The sequence below is a fragment of the Parasteatoda tepidariorum genome, chromosome 11, assembly GCF_982258835.1.
Source record: "Parasteatoda tepidariorum strain Cologne lab strain chromosome 11, Ptep-v5.0, whole genome shotgun sequence".
Lineage (NCBI taxonomy): Eukaryota > Metazoa > Arthropoda > Arachnida > Araneae > Theridiidae > Parasteatoda > Parasteatoda tepidariorum.
In genome coordinates, this window is record NC_141765.1 from 39918384 (window position 1) to 39936598 (window position 18215).

The 18215-nt window shown below is 26.7% G+C and overlaps 1 protein-coding gene across 1 annotated transcript; it reads left to right on the plus strand.

The window, feature by feature from the left end:
* Positions 1–697: 697 nt before the first annotated feature.
* Positions 698–13661, plus strand: LOC107439386 (protein lgg-2). Its single transcript, XM_016051972.3, has 4 exons — positions 698–1052; positions 3907–3962; positions 11391–11497; positions 12264–13661. The coding sequence occupies exons 1-4, from the start codon at positions 1013–1015 to the stop codon at positions 12424–12426; spliced, it is 366 nt and encodes a 121-aa protein (XP_015907458.1). The 5' UTR covers positions 698–1012; the 3' UTR covers positions 12427–13661.
* The last annotated feature ends 4554 nt before the right edge of the window (positions 13662–18215 follow it).

Sequence of the window (18215 nt, forward strand, 5' to 3'; positions counted from 1 at the left end):
ACTTCGTAAACAAAACCCGTAAACATAACAAAAACCCGAAATTTATTGATTTATTTACTTATTATAATTGTTACTAAGCCTCCTACATTTTCTAACATGAAACATGCATTATTTAATTAAATTAGATAATGTTTTTGTCGTTTTTCCGACTTGGAAATTAAAAAGCAGGAGTATTGACATCACTGTTATTTGGATAGCCCAGTTACTTACAAGATAGATCATCTATCTAGTGTGAGAAAATAGACAACTTCATGAAACAAAATTTTTATTTAACACACATTCATTATTAGGAACAAATAACAGCCTTTAAAGCTTGAACAGGTAGTGCCATCTCTCCCACATAATTGATACCAAAATTTATAAATAAAATAAAATGCATTAATTTTTTTATACTTTTACTTATTTAGGAAAAAAAAATTAATATTATTTTAATAATAGTATTTAGCATAATATTGAGCATCAAGAATAATTCTGAGTTCCTGTGAAAGAATATCCTTAGTTCGGTCCACGTCGTTATCAGGTAGGCAATAAGAATGAAAAAAATTCAATTAATTAAAAGTGGATATTATAAAAAATAATTATTATACAGAAGAGCTAAACAGCGAGCGAAAGCAAAATCAAAACATAAACAATCTGCCTTGGAGGCGGAGCGGAAGATTAGCACGCATGCGCACAGAATGCAGCCCTTTTTTAAAACGTCGCTTGGGTCAGGGGCTAGACGCAAATCTGAAACAGTCATTATTATTGTTTGTTTTCATTGAACTAGAACATGTTTAGCATTCTTATATGATTTTGTATTAAGCGCAAAGTTCATTGTTGTTACATGCAATTATTGAAACTTGTTGCAGTATTAAAATAATAAAAGCTTTTAATTAAAAGACGCACTCTTTTTTTATGCTCGCTTTCAAACTTTAATTGTATTGTATTGCATCACAGGTTAAGTGCGTCATAATCAGCTGTTTTATAGTTATTTTTTATATAAGTGAAGTGCGCCATTGTGTACGTTTTTATAATGTCTGAACTTACATCGTTTAAAGAACGTAGGAGCTTCTGTAAGTTATTACTTTGAAACTTTTTTCTGATAAATTATATTTTTTATTGTTAAATTATTTTAAATGTATTTTTATTGACTTAGCCATGGAGAGTTATTTGATACATAAATCGATATAAATTTTAGCGATGTGTTGCTAGATATGACTTTGTCCAGTATTGCGACTTGGTATTTTTTGTTGTTGTTTTAGTTAAACCTTTTTAAATTATTTTTGGTGAATGCAGAATTTTATGTCTCTATGTCTTTTGAATATTAGGTATTGTTATAATTCTATTGAACACTAAACTGAATAAAAATAAAAAGAAAACAAAATAATTTGTTTACATTACATGACTTAAGAGGCATTTGAGAATATTTTTCCAAAAATACTAGTTAATACTCATATAAAAATATGAAAAATCCCCATCTTCCTTATTCCTTAAAGTATGAGTTACCCATCAATGTCAATATACATTACATAGAACATCAAATGAAGTTGCATCAGTTATTTATAGCATTTATCAAAATCCCACACTTTCCATTGGATTCAATGGTGAGTCAATCACTTATAGTTTCTCTTTAGAAAGAACTCCTCTCACCAAAAAATTTAAGGTTGCTTACTGTTATGGAAGCCTGAAATATTGCATTTTAAAGAAGAGAGCTTCTCTCTTTCTTGATTCCCTTTCTCTCACTGATCCGAGCCAAAACCTTTTCTGAATAATGACTCAGCTCACCTATTTGAAATGGTTAAACCTTTTAACCATAGTCACTGCCACTGGTTTCCTTATCGTGATCTGTGGCAGAAAATCTTGGCACTTTCTGGGCAGCGACCCCCGAGAAAATAATAAAAACATCGCAGAAAGGGATCAACTCGAAGAGTATATCTCTTAGCCTCCCCCAGGCAAACATCTACAATTTTTTTATTTTCCAGTTTAAAATCAATTTGCCTCCATGGTGATTGTAGTTAGCGTGGCAGGTCATGATATGGAACTATCCCCCAGATGAATGTTGAGGGAAAGTTTTTTTCATGGACAGATTATAGTATTTCTTTTCATTTTATTTGTTCTCATTGACTAAAATATTGTTTGTTATAAATTTTAATGAAAATTTTGCTTTTCGATACTTGAGTTAGGGTAGATTAAATAGTTATCTACAGTTATTGTTGAAAGTAATATTTTATTCAATGAGGACAGTAAAAACTAGTATGAAGGATGTTTTCTATACTAAGAAGTGCTGCAGGCTCTTTACTTCCGGGTTACTGTTTCCAGTGTGTCTTAAAGCCATTTGGTGCGCAACATGCTATTTCTGGAGACTTGAGTAGTATTTCTTGTATGCGTAGTATTTACCTGATTTAATATTTGTGTTTACAATGAGTTCTAAGTCTAAAACTTGAAGTGGTTCTTGTTGTGTAGTTTATCATTTGTCAAAAGAATAACTTTATAACACTTATTATCTTGTCAGCAATATACCAACATCGAAATTTAAACCAAAATGACATAATTGTAAAATGAACTTAGTCTTGCAGCTCGGACAATATACTAAACTCCTGTGGTAGAATTTTTTCGAGCTATATGAGCGAAACTCTCTAGCACTAATATCTTTCTGCAAGATTCTTTTAATAATAACAAATATATATGTTACTTAATTAAAGTAACAAAAGCATTTGTGTTAACAAAAAAAAACTATAATTTATTTTTAATTGAACGTGTAATAGTTTTTTATTTTAATGTAGGAGATATTCTCTCATTTTGCTGGAAGGGCACACAAATTATTTCCTTCACATTTTGTAAATAATCATCATAATAAAAAAATAATTAAAAATCATGAAATCCTTAGTAGTAATTGATGAAAAAAAGATCTATGACAAAATCAGTGAAAGTGAGTTCTTTCTAAATCTAACAACTATGTCATATTTTGTCTATGTCACTGTAATAACTAAAAGAAATTTCACTTCCAACTCGCCAGAATTACTTATTATCATTAATATCTTATGAAATACTGCAGATTTGAACATAAAAATTATATTATTTATTTCTTTTATTGGAAACAAAATAACCTGTTTGAACATATCGCTTCTCAGAATAAGTTGTAGTAAGCAGCTTTAAACTTTTGAGTAGGAAGTTGAGCAGGTCAAAAGCTCGAGATCGTTTTAATTTATATTGAAAACACTGTCCATTTTTTAAACAAAATAACTTACTAATGTAATAAACTTTGTAAACTAAGATTTTTGTATAATTTTTTTTATTTAATTTTCACAATTTAAGGCTATTTCATGAAAGAAAAATACAATTTGAATATCTGAAGCTCAATGTTGAATACTTTCTTGCCAAATGGAACAAATCCATGAAAAAATATTTTAAATATTTCGAAAGTTGTACTTTTTTAAAAAGTTTGTTGAGATATTTTAATGTGTGAAGAAATATGTCATCAATAGGCTTGTTTTTTCTCACTTAGAAATATCTATTTTTGCTTTATTAAAATATCTATTTTAAATTTTTTATTGTGTGTAACTTAATGAGCATGAATAATGTTGTGATGGACTATCTGAAGATTAAAAGTTAAAAAATATAGGTTTATATATTGATTTTATGAAATGGTGCAATATTTTCGTTATCAGTTATATTTCTGGCTGCTTAGTAAAACTAGCTTATTAGCCATAGCGAATAATCAATTTATTAAAGGGTCTTATTTTCTCATCTTTGATGCATATATTTAGACTGTTTTTATTATGCAGTATTAAAAGCTGCTAATGACATGCAACACTATACTAACAATTTTCTATGTTCTTTTAATATATGGACTCTCTATGTTTTTAAATAAGGAGTATTTTACTGTTCAATAATTAAAACCTTTTTTTTTCTTCAAAATTCCTTTAGCACAAAGAAAGAAGGATGTTGATCAAATTCGTGAGCAGAATCCAAATAAAATACCTGTGAGTCTATATACATATCTTTATATAAGTTTATCTTGGAAAATGCTATTAAGATAAGTAGTCTTTTCAAAAGATGGCTGAGAGTTTTAGATTTGTGTGTTGAATTTGTTAAATAAATGTTTTCTTTGCTTTAGTGTTAATTTTTTTAAATTTTCCTTAGTCTTAAATAAAATTTTAAATCCAATATTTATTTGCTGTCTTTGAACAATGCTTTGCACAATAAATAAAAAGCTTTTGTTGTCAGAGGCGTATCTAGAGAAAATGGCGCCTTTGGCAATCCTCCTATCGGCGCCCTTCTTAAAATACTTTAATTCTCTATTGTGTCACATATATCTATACACACCAGCATATATATATATATATATATATATAATATATATATATATATATATATATATATATATATATATAATATATATATATATATATATATATATATATATATATATATATAATATGTAATATATATATATATATATATATATACAAAAATTTTAAAAAAAAGTTAAATTAAGATTTTTTTTATAAAAATTCGGGGGAAAAAAAAGATATAATCTCTTTATCAGCTCACACTATTATATCCATAAAAAGGAGTGCTTTTCAATATTGTATCAATGTAGCCAGAGCAAAATATATCAATACAATAGTGTAAGGAGCACTCAAAAAACTTTTTTGAAACAAAATAAAACACATTAGGTAATAAATATCACGTAAAAAGCAGAAAATAAAATGTAAAAAAAACAAAAAACTGAGCAAAACACAATACGAAATCTGTAAAGCGAGTAGCTAATTCAAATGAACTTACATGTATAGGAAAATTTTGGAAATAATGATTTAAATTATTTCCGTAATAAAATTGTCAGATTGCACAATATGAAAACAGAAGAGCAAATTGTGGTAAAAGCGTAAATAGAGGGATTTGTTTTAAAGTGCGTTCTTACTGAAGTACTGAAGCGTGCTTGATTTGTTAGTTACCAAGGATTGTCTCGAAAATGGATGTGCGCAAGGTGATATTATACTGGCTAATTTAAAGATTATTGTAGTTCATTTACGTCAGTTTAGAGCTGCACAATAGTATTTAGAGAAGTTTATAATAATTAAAATTGATATTTAATCATACAATTTTAATGATTTTAGAAAAATAACATTTATTTAAGAGGGAAAGGAACATGAATTGCTGTTTTGCACATATTTTTAGCTATGCAATTGCCCGAAATGGATTTGCACAAGAAGTTTTTAATAAACTTATTTATAATGACATACAATTAACTCAAGGATTTCACATAGAATATTATTAGTTTAGTTGGGTATCCATTGTTTTTTATAAAATTTTTAAAGAGTTCGCCAATTTTTTTTTTTGAATAAATAAACATTACTACATGTTCTTTTAATTCTATTCATTTGATTAAAAATGGTATTTAAATAGATATTTTTAGGAACATTAGAATTCTAAGCAACTAGTTTATTTATATTAAAATTGAAATCATTTCTGTTATCGTTCAAATCAACTAAGCAGATATTTTCTTCTTTTATAATACCCAAATCGAAAAAATTAAAATTAATATTATCATCATGATTACGAAGCAAGATTAATTCTTCGGGGTAAATATTATTTAATAAAATTGTACAACCCTGAAAATTAAAGATAATTAAATCATCAATAAATCTAAAAATAAATTTAATATTAAGAGCATGATTTTTTTTCTTCATAATTGTGCAAAAAACAAGTTAGCTAAGAGAGATAAGAAATTAAATCCTTTTGGTATTCCATCGATTTGAATAAAATTCTTTTCCGTTGTAAAGGTAGTCATTAAAGAGACAAAATTAGTTAGAATTTCTCAATGATCAAAATCGCAATTAAGGATATTTTTAAAATCATAGTAATAATTCAAAAAGACATCCTTTAGTTTAGAAAGGGGAATGCTATTGAAAAGATCCTGGAAATCAAAAGTTGCAATAGAATTAATTTCATTATCTTTAATATATTCTAAACTCGGGTGATTATTAGTGATAATTCAAGAAAAACCTTCTTTAATAATATTGTTAATAATTAATATTAAAGTAGTTAGAGAAAATGGAAACCACTATGTACATATTTTTCCGGCATTGTGCTTGAAATTTTTAAAAGGAAAATAAAGGCAGTTAAAATCTAGAGATTTTAGTTTCGTTTCGCATTTTTCTTCTTTCTTAGGATATTGAAACTTTTTTTTAAAATCGAATTGTAGACTTAGAACTATCCAAAAGAATTATATATTTAATTAAAAGCTTGTATATTCAAATTAAAAATTCTTATCTTTAATTCTTGTTTGTTCATTTTATGCACATAAGTCCGAAAGTGGTTGGAACCCATCAAGTAAATCAGAAAAAGAATTACCTTTATAATCCTTATTATTAGTATCAGATAATCATGCATTATTAAAATTTTAATGGTTTGATAGGGAAACGTTAAATCTTTCATTTTAAATTACAAAATATATTACGATAAAATTGTAAGTTACTTTATTTTTCTTTAAACCCATAGAAATAAGCTAAAAAATTAGTATATACAATAAAATTCAAATATAAAAATGTACTTCCCCTTAATAAGCACGTTTTTCATCAAATTTAGGTTTTTGATCTTCAAAATATTCCCCAGAAGTTTAGAATAGAAAAGGGGTCGAAATTCTGTGCATCGTAATGATGCTCCCCCTTATATATTTCCTTTAAATTTGAACTAAATGGAATATTATTTTTATGTAAAGAAACAAAAAAGTTACAAAAGTGCAATAGTAACTAAAAACACATTTAGAAAATCTGCACTAATATTAAAAACACAGATTAATTTCTTTTGTTCATATTTGTCACACAATTTTCGCATATTTCGCAAAATAAATAAATAAATAAAATGGAGGATAAAAACTTAATTTCTAAGAAGAAATATTCTGAATTAATATAATAAATAAAAACTGTTTTACACTAATCTTATTTTTCCAAATATGGCTATGGCTACTGTACGAAGGGTATTGTTAAAAAAATCTATAAAAGATATGATAAAAAATTGCTAAAAGAATTACCTAAAAAAAAATATTATTTGAGCAGGCATAAAATGTTTTTTATAGGAAGGTATTGTAATATTATTATTAAATATTTTAAATAGTTCTAAGAATTTTCTATAATTACGGTTTATTGAAACCAAAATAGGCTGTTATGTAACCAAAATACTACGTTAAACCTTAGTTAATTAAAAAGTCGTTTCTTAAATTTTGCACTCTAGTGGCAATTAGTTGAAAATATATATATATAAAAAAAAAAAAAGATAGAGATTAAATGCACGTTTACAGAAAAAATTATTTAAAATTCATATGATCAAATATAATCCAAACATATAGATCGACAAATACATAATTATTAATAAAGCAAATTTTTGCCTTAGCGGTTATTCGTTTACACATTTGATGATGCACACACACATTTTTTTAAAATTTAAATATTGTCTGGGGTCATAAGTAAGTTTAAAATTTATCCAATCGAGAACCTTTACATTAAAATGCAACTTCAGTTTACAAGCAACAAATAATTAATATATAAAATAAAGGTCATCGATATTTTTTATAAATCGATAATAAACCATCGATATTTTTTTGACAAAGCCATTATCCAAATAAATCTTTCCAAAATGAATTGAATTGAATTAATTTTAAAATTTTCTTTTAAAAAAAGGAGAAATATAAATCTTTTGAATATTTTGAGGAGAGAGGGCTTTTTGAATTTTTATAAAAATGCATATGTTTCATAAATAAACAAGATCGAATTTTTCTATAAGATGTTTATTATTATTTTTTACTTATTTTCTTAAAATAAAGGGAATTAATTAATGAAAAAAATTATTGTTGTTATTGTGATGCTTTAATAGATAGTTATAAAATACATATTATAGCTTCAATGATATTTAGTTTATATTTTATTTTAATTGTAATGGACAAATATATAAATAAAGGTCACTTTATATGAACCCTTTTAAAAACAGTTTTTTCAAGTATAATTTATAACTACCGAAATAGGTCTATAGCAGGTAAAAGATTAATAAATTTTGTGTACAAGATGCTTTGAAATTAAAAAAATACTAAGTAAGGTTTTGATAAATTACACAACTCTTTTCTTTTTCTCAATTTGTAAACAAAAGGATTATTTAAACTTGAGCTTAAGTTATTAATTTAAAATTAAAATTGTGTGTGAATAATAATTCTGTGACTTAAAAGCAAAAAAAAATCAGTTTGAACAACTAACCGGTACGTTCCTTAATCTATTCATTCAATAAATAAATACATTAAAAAATAAATTAATTGATTGAAAATAAATAAATTGAACTTTTATGAGTGTTTAAACCTAAAATCTATCTTTTAATGAATGAAAAGAAATCTATTTCTCGGTAGTTGGCATTCTTAACTGAGCCAATGCTACGTAATTTACAGAAAAATATTTACTTATTGCAGTAATTTTTCAGGAAACTTATAAAATTATGTTTCCAACATTTCAAATTTTAACATTCGTTTTTTTCCCCATTAAGGCATTTTTTTTAATAATAATAATACAATAACCAGCATTTAATTACAGAAAATTCACTTTTTGTTATCAAAATATCATTGTGCATATTAAATGTTTTTTTTATAAAAAAAATTATATACAAAAACAAAATATTATAATGTAGTAAACGCCCCTCTCAATCTACATATATAGAGATGCAAACTTGCTCTGCTCCGTGTAGAATTTTTTTTTTATGGAGTGCAAAAGTTATATTTATTGTATAATTCTTTGTTTATTTAATGTAAAACCATTTTCTCCCTCTACGTATAAATAATAAATAACTGAAAAAAATCATGTGAAACATAATTTTGTTCCAGGTGAGAATTATAAATTTTACCAGAATTATCTTAAATCCTGCAAGGTTTCGTTTTTAACTATCACTCAATAAAATATTTTAAAGAAAGTGGAGCAGTTGGCATTGCTAGAAAAAAATATCGATCGCTACAAAATATAACGCGAACTAATAAAGTGAGTATGATGCAATACAATGATTTGAATAAATAAGAAATGATTACTTACAATTTAATCCTTGATTATAAGAAAATCCTTGTAATACTTTTTTTAAATTACACTTATGACTGTCTTTTTTTTTTTCATAAAAAAAGAATAGGTGAGATGGGGTGTATTCATTGTTAAGTCTTACCATTTGGTTTAAAAAAGGCAGAGGCACCTCCTATTTTTAGTATTTAAATGTTATGTGACAGTGATTCCCACCATGTGTGGCAAAACCTCCCTTTTTGGAAGGATTTACGCCAATTTACAGCAAGGGTTCTATTTGTATAATCAATAAATTCGAAAGCTGCTTTTCAAAGTGATTTTCACCCCTGATAAAATTTAAGACCTACAAGCATTTTAGGGTATGATAATTGGGCTAAACTGGACAGGGTCACCCCGTGGTTTTCACATTTCTCTGCCCTCTGTCACCACCAAAGGGCTATTCTCTGCCTGCAGGTGTTGTATTCATCCCCGGATAATTGCCCCTTTTACATTCTGGTAATGTGATATGAAGAGATGTTTATCTTGTCTTTTTGCTTGTGGTACTGGAAAAAGGATCATTAGAAGTTTTTATTCTGCATTCTGGAGAGTTTTCTAAATGATTCTTTTCAATGCTTTATTTTTTTTAAAAAATTTTTATTTTTACTTAAAACAAACAGAATATCAAAATATTTTGAAAAATTGTAAAAAAGAAAGAAACGTTGGTGTTGATTGATTTTGCGCCTTTTTCAAATAATGCGCCCGTGGCTCTTGCCACGCCTGCGGTACCCTAGATACGCCTCTGTTTGTTGTATAGTTTTAAGCCAACTGTAATTTATAGCATAAATATGTTTTTATTGAAAAAAGGTCAAAAAAGTTTTAAATAACTTTTAATTGATGACACCCAAAGGTGTTCTATGTATTTTGACTGTTTGACTAGGAGGGAGGAGTAATAAAATTTTAATTAATAAAAATTTAGAGACTAATGAAAATTGATTGAAACATAAAAATAAATCCTCAAATTACATCTAACAGATAACTTCCTCACACATGTATACTATTACCAGATGTTCTAGAAATGTTATTTTTTTTATAAAATTTGCATCACTTTCAGAAAAATAAATTGTCCTCTAAATACTAATATCTTAACAAAATACCTTCTCTAAAAAAGAAAAAAAAATTCTTATGAAATATATTCATAATTTCAAATGTTTGAAACTCTAATTTATGTAATAATTAAGATACAATTTTTAAACTCTATAAAATTACTCAAATTCATTGAAGCAATTCAGAGGAGGAATTTATTTTGTATTTAAAAAAAATATTTTAGATATCTTAACCATGACTTTTGAATGTTGAAAAGCTTAGTTTGCAAGAAGATGTACTTACTTATTGGTAAAGTACATGGTATTTTAATGCAATATAAATGATAGGATATTATACTCCTTGTTACAGTGAGAAAAAGCCTATTATAGGAGCACTATTTGTTTTTATTTTACTATTATTTTTTTTTCTGTTTCATGATACGTAAATCTATTTTCGATTTTAATTTGAATTCTAAAAATTCTTTCTTTGCAATAGCAGATGAGAAATATTTTTTGTAATCAGTAATGCTTCTGAATTTTTTTTAATTCAAATATTTTTTTTCCCCAGTATTATAGACTGAGTATAATTTGTGATTTAAGTAATGTATGTCCATGCCGAATTAAATCACAAAACAGCTTCATATCTTTTTTGTTTCACACAATTTTTTAAGTTGTTGGAAGAGTGTTAGAAAAGTATAACTTGTTTAAGAACTTAATTGTGCTTATGCAAATTGTTAGTTTTTAAAAAAAAAATTTAAGATATCATTTACATATATTAAAGTAATATCATTACATTAATATCATTAAATTACATAATTTTATATTAATATTATTTAGAGGAAATTGCCTTGTCTATAATATAGTAGATAATGTGGAAACTTATGGGTAGTGAGTGATAAATGCTGTTAAACCATCAATGATAGTGCCAATTTACAGCATAAGGAATTCCTTTTTACATTGTTACTATGGTGGGGAAAATTTGAGTCATGATTTGCTCTTGTGTTGCTTTCTATTAATTCCTATGTTATTTTTTAGTTAACTTTTTTTATAAAAGTGAATTGCTCTTAAGTAGAAAAGACTTTAAAGAATGGGCAAAAAGATGAAAGAGAAAGACTTCAGCTTTTAATCAAATTTATAAAAATGCAAACAGCATATAATATTGGTGATCCTATGTAACATGGTACAAAAATCAGATAAATTTAATTTTCCTAAAATTTAAGAAATGTTTTTAAAAGTCCTTTAGGTTAGTATGATTGTATACAGTTATACTTTTTAACTTAAATAGCCATATGTATAATTCTTTTAGGTTATCATCGAAAGATATTATGGAGAAAAGCTTCTTCCACTTTTGAACATGTGTAAATTTTTAGTTCCAGATCATATAACTGTGGGTGAGCTTAGCAGGATAATTAGGTAATAACACTTTTTATTTTGCTAGTGTTACAAGTTTGAAGTTTGATGATTTTATTTATAATTAATAATTTATTTGTAATTTTTTATTTATAACTTATAATTAATGTTTGATGAAAATTATTTATGATTTTATATTTATCTTCTCCAAATGCATTAGAATATTTGGATTGATTTTTTTAAGTTTAATGCTTAATGTGGAGATGGTAGCTAGCTACAATGTCAACCTTCATCTATGAAAAGGTACCCCACTATAGAACAGATACCACTAGTTGATTCATTGCTGTTTTGTGAGAAGTCGGGAGAGCTGTATTAAGTTCATGGTTGTGGTCGCTCCTGTGTTGCCTTTAGCAGTGGAATGAATACGTTGTGTGTGATTGTGACTAAAAAGCAACAGCGTGCGGAGGACAAAGTCGCAATCAGAAGTAGAAACTCAACTTTTCGATGAGGACCATTCATCGAAGTATTGGACGTTTCTGCCAAAGTAGGCATGTTCACATCATGTCTGGGTAACCAATGTGGGGATGTCACAATGGCAACCTTCATCTATGAAAAAGTACCCCACCATAGAATCGAGTTAACATGTCTTTTATACTAGTGAATTGAAATTGTATTTTTGTAGTGGTCGAAACACTACACTTAGTATGAAATAAAAAAAAAATTAAATAGGCAAGATGAAAAAATAAATAAAATGCTGATTGCATAACATTCTTAGTGTTGTGTTATGTGTGTTTTAAGCTTTTGAAAGATATCCAATGTCTTTTAACAGGAGAAGACTTCAACTGCACCCTAATCAGGCCTTTTTCTTACTTGTGAATCAACGCAGCATGGCCAGTGTTTCTATGACTATGGCTGATCTTTATGCAAATGAAAAAGATGAAGATGGATTCCTTTATGTTGTGTTTGCCTCTCAAGAAGGATTTGGTGCTTGAAATAATTTGCAATTTTTTTTCTTGTTTTAAACAAATTAAATTTTAATCTCATTTTCATGCAAAGTTCATGTATCATTTGTGTTTTGTCCCTTTGCATCTTAAATAAATTTCTAATGATTAATCGAAAAATTACTTTTTTTTTTAATGAATTTTTTTATGTAAAAATTACAAAATAATATTAATTTTATAATTTTTTAAGTCTTAAAGTGTAATGCATTCAGTAAAAAATACCTTCATGAAGAAAACTATTTTAAATGCATAAAATACAATTTTGCATTGAATATCATTCTTTCAAAGTAAAGTAATACATGTAAATAGATCAGATTTTTAATTTGCAATTTTACACAAAAAATAAATGTATAACCAATATTTGCTTGTACAGAGTTGTGTATTTTAACATTATTATATTTTGTGTTATAATTGCATTTCTCTTGTTTCTATCAATTATTCTAGTGTCATGTAATATCTTATGCACTTAATATCTACACATTTTTTGTTTCATTTGTGATAGAATTGGAGTAACAAACATTTTTGATATTCAAAAATAATTATTCTTTTTACTTATAGTGATGTATTATGTTAGAGTGTGATATTAGGTTTTTTTTACAATTCACTTTTTATTTACATTAGGTTATATTTATTACGTCTGTAATTTTAGTCAAATTTTACTTTCTGTTTTAAGTATTTCCTCAGAGTTATTATGTAAGTTATTGTACTTATGGCCAATTTTTTATTATGCCATAAAAAGTTTCAGAAATAAGTGAAGTGGTGTGGGGTTAACACATATACAAATTTTTTTTCTTCAATTTTATGTGTACAATCTTTCACCATTGTGTGCTTTATTTATTATTGAAATATTTTATTGCCCCATCAGAAAGTGTGCCTTACGTATTTTTATTTTTTTATGTAATATTGATAATGTTTTCTACGAACTTTTTAAAAGTTTGTTCGTAGTTGTTTGGTTTATGATTTATGTAAAAGCACAAAGCAATATTTCTCTTGCAATATGCTAAAAGCTTTCTAACAAGATGAGTCTTTATATTTGAAATACATGTATTTAATCAAATTATTGTAATTTTGTTAGTAATAAAGGAAAATGGCAACTATAAATTCAGTAAATTATTTATAACATTAAATTAGATATCTAATATGCTGATCAAGTGTATTTGAGTGAAATGTGTTTGGTTCATTTTGCATCATATATGTTTAATAAAAGTGTGTTTGAATTTTGTTTATTTAGTGTGTTTTAGTTTAATATGTATAATGTTACCTATTTTTTAATATTTATTTTGTGCTAAAATAAAAAAATAGCAATATCTACAACAGTATATTAGCCCTTATGCGCCGACTGTCACAAATACGTGCCAGCAAAAAACCGTATCAACCAGGGTAAAAAGATAGAACTGGTAATCAAAGTAATTCTTTAGCAGTTTATTTGTGGGCGGAGTTATAATTGTTTGATTTATTTAATTCACCATTGCTTTGTTCAAAATAAAACTATTTAGTTATACTTTGAATTAACATTGATTATATATATGATTAAACTAACAATAATTAAAGTAAAAGCAAAGTAAGTCTGTCAAATTAGAAACGACTACATTTAAGTTACAGTTTTTTATTTAATTACGTCCTGATTTTGTACTAATGCTTTTCTGAATCACCTGTCTCCAAGGCGTTAATAGTTAACCACTGTTAGTGTTAAGGCATTTACTTCTTTTAAACATTTACTCTGTGTGCAAATGTTTAAAAGGACATTGGTAGAAAAATGAAAAAATCCAATGCATGACATATTGTTACCACAATAAATTAGGTCTGCTGCAAATTTTTGCTATGTAGGATACATTTGCCATTGCCTTTCAAGGAAATTTACAGAGAACAGTCAGAAAGTAACTTCTGAAAATAATGCATCAACAGTTCTAAAAACTGCCAGTTTGATTTTTCTTGAAGACTTCAGGGCCTAAAACATTTTAGTAGTTGAATCAAAATTTTGACTCCTTTTTTTTCTTTTCTTTAAGTCTTTAGATTATACAGGTCCGAGCATTCATCCATGCTTATCAACAAAGAAAGTTGAGCAATTTATCATGAATAACATAATATTGTGATGAATTACTTACTAACATCATGAATATTGATAAACACTGTCTTAACTCAATCAGTAAAATCTTTTCTGTAAAAGAGCACAAAGATAAAATTTCTTTTACTGCAGTGTTAAACAGTTCAAGGACAATAGCAATTCAAATCAGCTTTGTTTATTGTTGTTCCACTGGGGAAAATTAAATAAGTGTGTTAGGAATGCATGGAGGCTCAACAATGACATTGAAATAGCTCAAATTAAATACATGGTCCATGTATCATCAATCATGACAAGCCAGACCATTGTGAACCAAGACTCTAACTCAGGCATTTTTGGCCACTTCTATTGCATCACTACACTACATCAATGCAAATTATGGCCTTCCTCTTCTCTTGTTAAATGGTTTAGCTGACCCAATGTTATAATATATCATCCTTTCCTCAAATGGGTTGACTGCTCTTGGTAGAGAAATCGAAATTGCAAAATGAAACGAGAAAATGTAGCTAATTTTATTTTCAATTAAAATTACTTTGCTCAGTCCAAAGTTCTGGGTGTGACATTTGCACAACTAAATTTCGCATTAGTGAAAATATTTTAGAGCACAGGTTTAAATTTTTATGGACTTGAATGTAGACCAATTACATACATTGGTTAAAAAAAACTACATTTATTTTAATTTACTGAAACTATTTTATTACAAAAGTAGTTAACTAAGACTCCTTTTTTTTCAAATGCAATGATTACAAACTACTTTCAAAATGTAGTCACTACTAAAATGGTTTTAAATAAAAAGATTGGCTTACTTTAACATGAAAAAATATTTATAAAGAAATAAGTATTAATGTTTGCATGAGCAACCAGTTTGTTATTCTAAACTATGTTTGAGGAATTTTATCTTTTAACCCTTTGTGCTCTGAGTACTTTAAAATGCTGTTTGAACTAATATGAGCATTAAATAATTTAAAATACATAATACAGTATTTTATGTAATTTTTAAAATTCTTTATGTGGTTGCTAATTATTAAGATGTAAAAATCATTAATTTTAGAGTGGGTGACTCTTGATAGTGCTTCAGGGGTGATATCAGTGTGCAAAGGGTTAACATTTAATTTTTAAAATACCTTTCTCTGTTGCGAATTTTTAATTTAAGAAATGCCAGGAAACTATAAAATATTTTTCATTTTTTTTCTTCAGTAATTAATGCTCTTCTGTTTACTTTTAGATGTTATATTGAAAATTACAAAGAAAATATGTTCTCTTCCATCGAATTAACATCAATGCATCATGAGTGCACATTCGCATATGAAGGTGTCGCCATGTTGATAAATTCGCTATGTATTATTCGTATTGGCAAGTTTAAATAATCGCAATATGTATTTCTTAATATGTAATTTGTGTTAATGCATGATTGTTACTAATTAACAAATATCAAATGCACCAAAACGTCATTACTTTCTGGTCCACCTAATGATTATCTTTTGAAAAATAATTTCTACAAGTTGCGCATGTGACAAAAAGGATACGAATTTTCATTTTTCAGTAAGAAAACTCAAAATTCTGTGTGAAATGTTTTTTTTTTTTCCACAAAGAAGTTTTTTTATCTTATGTTTGTCGAAATTTCAACTATATTTAAGATAGTTAAAATTTTTATCCTCATGTTCACTTTTTTGTGCATTAAGTGACAAATAAAAGTTTCTTCTGTTTCGTAATCAAACAGTGATTATGAAACTCATTTTAATTTTTATTAACAGTTCTAGAATGAATAATAATTTAGATGAGAAAGGTACAATTTTTTTTCTATGGAATTGCTCATAAATTTTATAAGTAATTTTGTTTCTTTAAATTAAACATATTGTGCTGCATTCAATATATTGTGCCGTGGGTTCAAAGATAGTCTTGTTGGTAGGGTCTTGGGCTCAATTCCAAGGAATCGCGAGTTCGATCCCCGCCGTCCGAAAACTACCAGTGTAGTAAATGGTGACTGGTGCATGTTGAATCTGTCTGGTCATGAAGTCCTCCAAGTTCCTATAACAAACCAATACCTCTGGGGTTCTAAATTGGAGATTGATCGTTCTCTGTTTCAGGTCAAAATTACAATCTATGGATGTATGAATGGGTCCACTCTTTAAAATGGGCTCTGATGTGTGTGTAGCTGCAATCTTTTTCTTGGCCATACATCGCACCGCTGAAAAACACCCTCTGCCTTAAATTTGCCTGGTTTTACCAAGCAGGCTTTCTGGTATTTGGCAAGTGGCATAAGAAACAACAGCAAACAATGTATTATACTATTCAGGCTTTATTTTTGATATAATTATTTTAATAATAAGAAAAAAGAAAACAGTAAACGTGAAGTCTAAATTTTAACCTAGGGTAGTTTTCTGATAATAATAAAAAGTTAATAATTCATGAAATTTAGTTTTATGTCTTTATTTGCGTTGGTGATAAGGTGATTGAAAAAGTCAAGTGAGAGACTTCATTTTTAATGATTTTGACAAAAACTCTTAAGATAAGTACAAGTTTAGAGAAATATTTCTTTGTTTCAATCAGTTTTATTTCCTTATAAATACAACAATTTATAACATACGTGTGCATCAAAAAATATGTTGATTAAATCTGTAAACAAAATTAAATCATATTTGTCCATGTATTTAATTGTACATAATTTTTTTAATTTAAGCGATAGTTAAAGCTGTCAAAATTAATCAAGCACTTCTTTGATATCCAAAATTTTTTGCATCTTGCCATTGCTTCAAAATAAGGCTTTAAATTAAAAGACGATTTACAGCTTTTTATTTTATTATTTAAATTTTTTTCCGTTATTCTTTATTTTTCTTAGTAAAATTTCGATTTTTTTTTAACCAAGTGAACAAAATTAAAAAGTCTTATAAACTATGTTTTAAAATTAAGAAGGACTAAAAAATAGGAAATGTCGGTTAAAGTTTAGAACACTTTTTGATTAACTTGTTTATAGTCAGCGTAATATTTTTTTCTTTAGCCGCTGTAGAACCTATTGCGGTTCTTGTGCCGTTCAATTTTACAATCATTTTAATCAATCAAAACATTTATAATCAGTCATAATTTATAATAAACAACTTTATTAGTGCAATTTGTAGCAATTTATCTTTTTTCATTTCCAAGTTTTTCTCAATAATTTAAATTAAAAGTGCACCATAACTGTTTCTATTATGTTTTACTCGAACGGTTTGTAATCTGGTTGTAACAGATTTTTTAATAAAATAATAATAAAATATTGAATGATTTACTATAACAAACATATAACGCATGTAAAATAAAAAAAAATTTCAAAATTTAATTTATTTTATTTTCTATAAAAAAAAAGATAAGTGATAGTAATAAAATGAAATCTAGGAACTTAGATTTTTTGAATAATTCAAGAATTATTTAAAAAAATAATTCTCCCAAAGAGAAAATTGAAATATTATTTCTCCGACGCTGCGTATACATTGGTAAATCATTCGAAAACAGCCCAACATTTGAAGAACAATTTCTCAGTAATATTTTCCTTTCTATTAACAATAAACTTGCAACCGATCTCTTTCAATTTCGTGATCGCATACTGTTATAGATGTGTGTATGTTGATAAATGAAATTTTTTTGTTGTCTTTAATTCATTTTAAATTAAAGTGAAGTCAACAATTTTTAAATGTTTTGATAAAAATTATAGTCAAAAAACTTTTTTTTCAAAATTAAATGA

Coding starts and splice junctions, on each gene's coding strand:
- LOC107439386 (XM_016051972.3), top strand. CDS start 1,013: ATGTCTGAACTTACATCGTTTAAAGAACGTAGGAGCTTCT. Junction 3,963..11,390: donor AGAATCCAAATAAAATACCT/GTGAGTCTATAT, acceptor TAATTCTTTTAG/GTTATCATCGAAAGATATTA. Junction 11,498..12,263: donor GAGCTTAGCAGGATAATTAG/GTAATAACACTT, acceptor GTCTTTTAACAG/GAGAAGACTTCAACTGCACC.